The 9896-nt window shown below is 44.3% G+C and overlaps 1 protein-coding gene across 1 annotated transcript; it reads left to right on the top strand.

Annotated features, from left to right (window-relative positions):
• The first annotated feature begins 291 nt into the window (after window positions 1-291).
• RAMAC (RNA guanine-7 methyltransferase activating subunit) lies at window positions 292-7871 on the top strand. Its single transcript, XM_006139242.4, has 3 exons — window positions 292-443; window positions 4373-4548; window positions 6314-7871. The coding sequence occupies exons 2-3, from the start codon at window positions 4382-4384 to the stop codon at window positions 6495-6497; spliced, it is 351 nt and encodes a 116-aa protein (XP_006139304.1). The 5' UTR covers window positions 292-443; window positions 4373-4381; the 3' UTR covers window positions 6498-7871.
• The last annotated feature ends 2025 nt before the right edge of the window (window positions 7872-9896 follow it).

Raw genomic sequence — 9896 nt, 5'->3', positions numbered from 1 at the left:
ACCCAGGGGAAGAGTCAACAGCCAAGCGGAGACGCCGCTGTCTGTACGGGGCTATCCCGGGGCTGCCCCGCGAGCTCTGCAGAGGTAGGTGACGAGCCGTGTAAGTGCCGCAGAACTGAATAATGACCCAAGTCACGGGAGTGCAGAGAAAGTCGCGAGCAGCCACGCCCGCTGCGGCGCCTCCACCCCCACCCGCACCGGGGTTTGCAGCCTACGGGCGTTAGGAACCGCACAGCGCGCCCCTAAGGCCTTTCCACTTTGCGGCCTGAGCCGGGCGCGCCACGGACAGCCCCGCCCGGCCGCGCCCCCCTCCCCTCCCCTCCCCGCGCTGCGGCGGAAGCTGGAAGCGGCGGGGGCGAGGCCGGGCCCGGAAGAGGAAGGGCTCGTGCTGCGGGAAGGCTTCGGACGGGGGTTGCTGCGCGCTCTGGCTGCAGGGCCGGCGGGTGAGCGGGAGCTGGGCGGGGGGACGCTCGTTGTGTCTGTGGGCGCTGGGGGGGACTGGAGCAGGCGGGGAAGCTGTAACGGGAATGGGGGGGCAGGGTTGCAGAAAATTTGAAGGTGCCTAGAGCTGCCTACGGCTCTGGGAGGGAGTTTGGGTGCAGGGGATCGGGGTGCAGGGGATTGGGGTGCAAGAGGCCTGCGGGCTCAGGGAGGGAGTTTGGGTGCAGGGGATCGGGGTGCAAGAGGCCTGTGGGCTCTGGGTGGGAGTTTGGGTGCAGGGGATCGGGGTGCAGAGGATTGGGGTGCAAGAGGCCTGTGGGCTCTGGGAGGGAGTTTGGGTGCAGGGGATCGGGGTGCAAGAGGCCTGTGGGCTCTGGGAGGGAGTTTGGGTGCAGGGGATCGGGGTGCAAGAGGCCTGCGGGCTCAGGGAGGGAGTTTGGGTGCAGGAGATCGGGGTGCAAGAGGCCTGCGGGCTCAGGCAGGGAGTTTAGGAGCAGTGGATCGGGGTGCAGAGGATTGGGGTGCAAGAGGCCTGTGGGCTCTGGGAGGGAGTTTGGGTGCAGGGGATCGGGGTGCAAGAGGCCTGTGGGCTCTGGGAGGGAGTTTGGGTGCAGGGGATCGGGGTGCAAGAGGCCTGTGGGCTCTGGGAGGGAGTTTGGGTGCAGGGGATCGGGGTACAGGGGATTGGGGTGCAAGAGGCCTGCGGGCTCAGGGAGGGAGTTTGGGTGCAAGGGATCGGGGTGCAAGAGGCCTGTGGGCTCTGGGTGGGAGTTTGGGTGCAGGGGATCGGGGTGCAGGGGATTGGGGTGCAAGAGGCCTGCGGGCTCAGGGAGGGAGTTTGGGTGCAGGGAATTGGGGTGCAAGAGGCCTGTGGGCTCAGGGAGGGAGTTTCGGTGCAGGGGATCGGGGTGCAAGAGGCCTGCGGGCTCAGGCAGGGAGTTTGGGTGCAGAGGATCGGGGCGCAGAGGATTGGGGTGCAAGAGGCCTGTGGGCTCTGGAAGGGAGTTTGGGTGCAGGGGATCGGGGTGCAAGAGGCCTGTGGGCTCTGGGAGGGAGTTTGGGTGCAGGGGATTGGGGTGCAAGAGGCCTGCAGGCTCAGGGAGAGAGTTTGGGTGCAAGCTCTGGCTGGGGCAGATGGCAGGAATGCAGGAGAGAGTGGGAGGGGCAGGCTCTGTGACGGAGCTGGGAGAAAGGGGCAGTCTGTGGGAGGTGTGGCACTTACCTGGAGTACCCCCCTCTGGAAGTGGCTACTAGGTAGGGGTAGGGTTTCTACATGTTGCTGCCCACAGGCACCACCCTCACAGCTTCCAGTGGCAGCAGGGATACTCATGGTGGGGACAGCGCATAAAGACACACACACCCCCCCATTGGGGCTGCAGGATGCATGTGTTGGCTGGCATGCAGAGCAAGCACTGCTCTAGCCCCGCTGTGCTGCTGACAGTCGTGGCTGGGGCCGCCAGGTTGTTTTAAATCACCTCAGGGTGGCAAGGAGGCAGCGGGGTGCACTACGAGAGCATGTGAGGGCAGCAAGTGGGCCCAGGGCAAAGACCCAGCCCTGAACTTTGGTAGAGCAGAGCTCCCAGACCAGGAATGTTCCTGATGCCTGGGCACCATGGGCCCATGTAATTCACTTCCCCTGATGGGGGATTCTGTGGCTGTGGGGTTCTAGAGGGAGCAGGGGGAGGTTGTGTGTGCGGTAGGGATGTTAAGCATGTAATTTGTTAATTGTGTAGTCAACAAATTTTGTGGACTACACGATTAATCGATAAGGGTTAGCACTGAAAGTATTTGGTCCTGGCTTAAGCTACCTCCACTGCAGCTTTGCAGTAAAAGTAATTTAGGAGCCGGAAGACAGGCAACCCGGTTCAGCTGCAGCAGGGGTAGCTCCTGGGACCCAACACAAGCTGGGATAGAGCCAGGCTGATGGACAGCCATCCAAAAAATTTACTGTTAGGAGGAGGGAGAAATGTATATAGTCAATAGTATTAACTGATCAGCTTTTGCTTATTGGTTAATCGTTTAATCAACTACACTATTGCATCCCTAGTGTGGATACTGGAGGGGGGGATATGGAGGCTGTGGACTGGCAGGGGCATTATGTCTATGGGGATTGGAGGGGGTGGGCAGTTCTGTGTCATGGGGTCTGGTGGGAGGATGCTGGGGGGCATGAAGAGGGATCTCTACCTAAGATCTGCTATTGGTTTATGTACTCCATGCATTGCTAGCTGTGGTTGTCTCAGCTTGACTCCTGTTTCCCTCCCCACACTTCTTACTGTGGGCTGGTCAGAAGTGATGCTTGGAGCCCACCAGTTTTGAGGCCTTTGACTGATTGGAATACAACCCAGGTCAGAAGTGATCTAAACGTTAGGAATGAAGCACTGGAATGGGTTACCTAGGGAAGTAGTGGAGTCTCCATCCCTAGAGGTGTTTAAGTCTTGGCTTGACAAAGCCCTGGCTGGGTTGATTTAGTTGGGATTGGTCCTGCCTAGAGCAGGGGGCTGGACTTGATGACCTTCTGAGGTCTCTTCCAGCTCTATGGTTCTATGGTTAGATATTGGGTAACTGAATAGTTGTGTAACTGCAAGAAATCTTTGCAGTTACACAACTATTTGATAGTCCCTGAGGGTGGGTCTGGCAGCCAGTGCACTGCCTGGCCCACATCCAGGGAGCCCCCTGCTATCCCGTGCTGCCCCTCTGTATCAGAGGCAGCAGTGCATGGTGGCAGGGGAAGCTGGTCCACCACAGGAATTAGTTTAAAAACCAGCACCCCATGCAGACTGGCTGCCTGCCAGGGTGGCAGCAGCCCCTGTCCGTGGAGGGTCTGAGTTCCACACAGAGGCTGCTCTGAAGGATGAGGAGCAACCTCCATCCGCGGGGAGCTCAGACCTCCCACGGCCAAAGGCTGCTTAGCAGCAGCCTTAACAGGTGCCCTCCCACTCACCACTGCTGTCTCTGATAGAGGCAGCAACGGAGGCACTGTGGAGCCAGTGTGGTGGGGGTGAACCGGCTTTTAAGGTGGCTCCTGCTTCCCTTGGGATGCATGTAATCGAGAAGATTAGCCAATAAGCCTAGGCTTATCAGTTATTCATATAGTCAACTATACCTTGACATACCTACTAAACATACTGCTATATAATAGTTGTTCCTATTAGGTGGCTGAGGTGTAATAAGTTGGTTTCAGTTCTGTTTCTAGTAGATTGTTGTCCCTCAAAAACCTCTCATTATAGTTGGAATGTTTGGTAGCAATCCCGCTGTAAGTGGCAAAGCTTATAAACCAGTAGTGAGCAATCTATGGACTGAAGGCCTCATGTGACCCATTGGGATTCCATGTGTAGCTCATGAAACATTTTGTTTACTGTTCCTCATGTGAAAGGTTGCCAAATTCTGCTGGATTCCGTCCGCATCATTTTTTTTCCCCTACTCATATTACTAAAGTGACACACACATAAAAAACAAGTCATGTGAAGTGAAAGCTGATTGTACACATTGACTATGAGAGCCATATGCTCCCTTTGCATCCAGTCAAAGCACTGTTATGGCTCAGTTGGCATACCGTGCAAATTCTAGGAACACAAAACTACCCTAGCCCTGGAGATTGTCTTCTTTACAACAATCTTCTGCACCACTGAAATGAAGGAGGGACATTCATGTACCCCACTCACTAATCTAGGTTGCCCATTGCTATTGTAAACACATGGAGACTGGACTACTCTTTCCGTCTTAGAAGTGGTCTGTACAATACAAAGCTGAGGCAGTGAAAGGAAATTAATACTTACCTGAATTTTAGATACTTAAGACAATGTCAATCCAATACACAACTAATAATTTAAATTTAACAAATTTCATTACTTCAATTTTCATTAAGTGGATTTGGTCGCTGTCCATTTCATGTGTTTTTTAAGCTGCTGCAATTGCATTTTATGTCTAATAGGATTTCAGAATGACTTCCACTCTCGAAGTTCCTCTGAATTTTGAAGAGATGTTTTCCCATCGATTCACACCGGATGATGAGGACTATCAAGAGTATCTGAAACGCCCAGCAGATCCACCTCCTTTAGTAGAAGAATGGAAAAATAGATCTGGTGGTAACCAGAGAAATAGAGATCGGTACTAATATTTAAAATTTTTGTTAGTTTCACAAACCACTCTGATGTCATAGCTAGAATTCTAAGATATTTATCTGCTTCTGAGTAAAAAGCAGGTTTGCTATATATACCAGATTATTATTTGGCAGGTTTCTTGATCTGAAAGAAATTCATCTCTCTCCAGGGTAACAGATAGGATTTTTCTAAAATGATACTATGTTTTTTTCATTCTATATAAGAGTATGAAGCAGACTGCTATTCTGTAAGGAATGAGCTGGAACCACTTAAATCATTGCCCTTGGGGCCCACAAACTGTCCACAAACTGATTTTTTTTTAAGAGGAAAGATCAGAGGTTTGTTTGCTCAACCACAAACAGCTTGTCTTTGGGAAGTATAATTGTCAACAGAAAACAGTCTGCCAACTAACACACCAGAGACACGATAACTCTTTCTACAACTAGCAAAAATATTATTTGCAACCCAGATAATAGTTGAAATATTGTGACTAGGCTAGCTTGCATTTCATGTATATATATTCTATAGACATCTCCCTCTTGCAAGTGCACTGGAAGGTCATATTATATGCCTACCAAAAATGTTTTGAATTATACTGTTTTTCTTCAGGCTGCGAGAGTTGCTTTTTACTCTTAACTTAATCTTGGATACTGACATATGATTTGGGGTATTGAAAAAAGTATACATTCCTGCATTTGATGTTCAGGCAATTTTTTTAAAGTTCTGCTGCTATTGGATTTCATATTAAGTTACCCTAAGTGTTTGCAGACCTGGGACCTAAGTATATCTACACTGCAGAGCTTTTTTCGTAAAAATGGCCGCTTTTCTGAAAAAACTTCACTTACGTAACACACTGCAATTGCATTCTTTCGAAAAAAAATCAAAAGAACAGAGGGGGTTTTCCAACATTGGTAAAACTCTTTCTACAAGGAGGAAGCCTTTTTCCGAAAGAGCTCTTTCGGAAAATGACATGTGAACAGGGAGTTCTTTCAAAAGAAGAAGAAAAAGCACACGTGCCCTGGTGGCCATTCTGTCCATAGTAATCAGAGCTTAAATGTGAGAGTGTCTCCACACTGAATGGATGCTAGCTTTCGAAAAAGCAGATCACTTTTTTGATGCGCTTTTGCTGTGCCGATTCTCTCTTTCAGAAGAAGTTTTTTGGAAGATCTCTTCCAGAAAAGCTTCTGAAAGAAGCCTGTAGTCTAGGCATAGTCTTAGACACATCAGTGAAATTTCTCATATGCATTAAGTGCTTAAGTGTTTGCTGAATTGGAGCCTTATTTTTCTAACAATAAATCCAACATTTTCATTATTCTACATATTTGTCATTGTCTTCACATTTAAGTCGTAAATTACACTTTACCCAAACTAGTGATTGTTGAAGAAATTACTTTTTCAAAATCTGTCTTATGAATTACTTGTGAACTTTTATGCTAAGTTTTAGTAAATCATTACTCCTCTGAGACTTTCTTTTTAATTGTTTATTTGAAAGCTAATATTTTTTCCTCTACAAGACAGCCAGTAATTTGTTGTGTAGTATAAGTAGTTGATCTGTCTTCCTATCTTGGGTACTAGGATAGCTGTGAATAATTACATCTTAGACATATGTTTTGTCCTAAAGAGAATTAGCAGTTGTTAGTGGATGCAAAGAACAGGAGCCAGATTTTAGAAATGCACTGAAATAGTTTGTTTATGAAATTCAGTATCCTCTCTCTTTAAAATCTCAGAGCTGGTGTTCATGCAAGTTTTTTTTTTTTTTTTTTTTTTTACAGGTTTCAAGATGGCAGGCAATTTAGAGGCAGAGGGGACTGGCAAAGTGGTAATAGACATAATCAGTGGCCGGGAAGAAGCTGGGGTAACAACTACCAACAGCACAGACAAGGACAGTCTTACTACCCCCAGTATGAATATGGCTACAACTCCTATAATCCAAGGCCTCATTATGGTCGCTATTAATATTCATTGAAACCATTTCATTTGAATGCCAGATTGCTCAATTTTCTTGTATTTTCTCTGTAACTTTAAATAATGGTTATTGGTTTTAGAGAGCCTGTTGATGTCATTTTGTAGTTCAAATTAACACAGATGTGACCTTTGTTGTGAGTAATAAAAAAATTCTATAAATAATCTGTTGAGCCCACAGACATGATTAAATTTTTCCTCCAGTTCTTTTGGGTAGGTGCACATTACAACAGTGTCTTCCTCTACCTTGTTTTGAACATCATCTCATTATATTACATCTATTAAAATTAATAGTTCAGATAAACAGATGTTTGCTTTGTGCATAAAGGACATGGCAATGACTGTGCATACATACCAGGGGGGTCTTGAAATTCTGATGCATATTGTGTCCTTTGCTTTGGAGGAGTATTGCTTATTATGGTCATCCATAATAAAAGACAAGCATGCAATCTGGGTGGGATTTGTTTTTCAACTGTTAGTACTACTGAGCTAATTAACAGTGTGGGAGTTCATGTAAGTTCAAGGAAGACATTGCTGTTTGTGTTTTAACTAATGTTGACCAAAAAAGCAAAGAAGAGGAAGAATTGTAAAAGATGTGAAACAAGACTCTTTATATGATATGTATTTCTCCCTGCTGAATCCGTAGTTTAAAGTTGTATCCAGTGTTCCTCATCTATTTCTTTAAAGCACTACCTTTCTGCAATATTTTTCTGCATGACAGTGCTTCCTATGGCACACTGATGGAGAAAATACATAGACCTAAAAATTCAGCTCCATTTTAACCTTTGTTATATATTTTCAATGGCATAAGTATTTTCTTTAAAAACAGCCTAAAATGTGAAATGAAATAACTCAGTTTGGATGTATTTGTTTTCTAGTTCCAATAGATCATCACTGAACTATTTTTATATGTACTTTAACCTTTTACATCCTTACTTTTAAACAGTTACCTGGTAAGCATTAGCCTTACTGACATGGTTACCAAAGCAGCCTCCCTCAGTTAACTGGTTAAATAATTTAGGCAGTTTTTACATCCCTACTTAAAAGTGACATATCAATAATGAGTTGACATACTTTTAAAATAAACTCAGTAGGTGTACAGGTCTCTTTGGGAGTCTTGTTTCCTTTAATGTCAACTATGAGATTGTGATGGCTATTTTAAACAGTTTTTTCCCTTCTGTGTGGTTGTCCTATCACTTTTGTCTGTTCTTGGTAGTTTTCTTTTATGAATGCATATGGTCTTTTGCATGAGAAAAAAAAGCAAGTACAATACAAGGAAGTATACTTATTACACTTTTTTATTAATTGAACTCTTGTATTTGCTGAAAAATGGATTATAACAACAAAATAAACATTACTTAAGATTCAGGAATTGCTATGAATAATATTTATGAAACCTGCTCTTAGAATACTATTATGTCATAACACTGGCATTTTAGATTGACAGCTACACAAGAAGTGACATTTACTGATGAATGTTTCATACTGGGCAGCGGTTGATTGAAAGAAATGGTTTACTAATTAAGGCAGACTTACCATTAAGAGGATGAGACATTGTAATTGATTAGAAGTCTGGAGTGCTAATCTACTACCTTACCCTGTATTATACTAGGGTCACAACCCTTCAGTTTATCTGATAAGCACATGTGTTGGGAGAAGAGTGGGTTTTCTTTATTTAACATTTCACTGAGCTATTCTGCAGAGTTCAAATCCAATCAGGCCACTCTTATCATACAAAGATACACACTGCTTTTAAACTATTGTGATATTTAGTAATAAGAAAAAATATTAAAGCCTCTTGATAGAACATAGAGGAAATGCATAATTCATACTAGCAAAAAAAGTCATGCTTTTTACATTATTTTAAAAGTAATTTTATTTTTATCTACAATTTTATAAATCTGAACTGTGGGTAATTATATAAAATTAAGGATGGAAAGAAGCTATGGACCTCAAATGTCTAGCACCTAACTAGTAAGCATTTATTTTTATTTCTATTTTATTCCTCTATCTTTTTCCTTTCCTTTTCTGGTGCAAACTATTAGTCTATTTCCCATAATAATCATCTTGAATTTTATTTCTGCTTGTGTAATCTCTTACCCATTCAGTTCTCTAGCATCCAGTTTAGTTTAGACCTCAGTCCTATTCATAAAATATTTCAGAAGGTAAAATTAACCTCTATGTGGCCTGCAGAAAATTCTCCTCAAACATCAAATCATCACAGCTGTCAGTGGAACAGTTGCATGGGAAAGGGGGAAGCTGGGAAAATAAATGGAACCACCTTGCTCTCTGCATGCTGCAGATAAATTCTCAGCATTTGTTCTGGAAGTCACCAGCAGTACCATAGGATTCACTGTTGTATAGATTCACCTTGTGCAAGATTCTTAACATCCAGAACTCAAAGTTAATGGGAACTAAGATGTGTCTCATCTGCAAGGATCAGGCCTCCATAGTGCAACTGTGGGCCAGGTTACTCTTCTATTTCATAGGCTGGTGTGGCATGTCAAAAAGGATACACTGCAGCCTGAGTGGAGGTAGTGGATTATGCATCATCTGTTCTTTGTCTGAGGCCCACCTACTTTATTAGGTGGAATTACCCAATTTCACCTATAGTAAATAAAAGATTTGGGTAGGGGAAAATAGATAGCTGTGACCCAGTTGTAGGTGGAATTAGTTCAACTGTTAATTGTGTTTATTCTTTCATTTTAGTGGAAGTCTGTTTTGATTTTAAATGATTTAGCAATCCTTTTAGTAATAACTTTTAAGCCAGGAGTTACTTGGTTAAAAATGTTATTAATAAACCCTTTAACTGGATTCATGTGCCAGTAACTTTTTTCCAATTTATAGAATAGTTCTGCCCATAATCCCTATGAACCTGAACATGTTTAAATTTTTCAAAGTTTGTCACACCAGCTAAGACCTCAGCCCTAACTGTCGCATCGGAGGCGAATAGATGTCCTGATACTTACCATGGTTAGATTCTGTCTCATTGACAAAGTAAAGAGTAGCTAACTGCTGAACCTGCTGCAAAAGGTAGGTACTTTCCACCAAACTCTGGTCTCTTCTGAGCCTTGTACTCTCTCACCAATTAGCTTGCAGCTCTTCCTCTTTAAGAGACTGGAAGCTTTTCTAAAACGTACGCTCAAAATTTGGTCTCTTCTGGCTGTGGAATCTGTATAGAGAATCCAGCAAGGCCTAGAGTCTTTTTCTATTCCATGCAATTCTCTCCTGACACTATGATCTGCTCTGTGAGTAAGCAGCAGGCAAATTTGTTGAGGGGAGCTGATAAAGTCTCCATTGTTTTTTCTGGTGCTTCCCCCCTAAGAATTAGATGGATTGATTTCAGAGGATGCATCTACACTGTACTGTGATGCGAAATAATATATGCAGTTT

Source organism: Pelodiscus sinensis, chromosome 14, assembly GCF_049634645.1.
Source record: "Pelodiscus sinensis isolate JC-2024 chromosome 14, ASM4963464v1, whole genome shotgun sequence".
Taxonomy (NCBI): Eukaryota; Metazoa; Chordata; order Testudines; family Trionychidae; genus Pelodiscus; species Pelodiscus sinensis.
This window is presented reverse-complemented; position numbering and strand designations above follow the sequence as displayed.

Excerpts from the sequence above, each read along its gene's own strand:
- RAMAC (XM_006139242.4), top strand. The coding sequence starts at position 4,382 with ATGACTTCCACTCTCGAAGTTCCTCTGAATTTTGAAGAGATGTTTTCC. Across the intron at positions 4,549-6,313 it reads AACCAGAGAAATAGAGATCG|GTTTCAAGATGGCAGGCAAT; the intron begins GTACTAATATTT and ends TTTTTTTTACAG.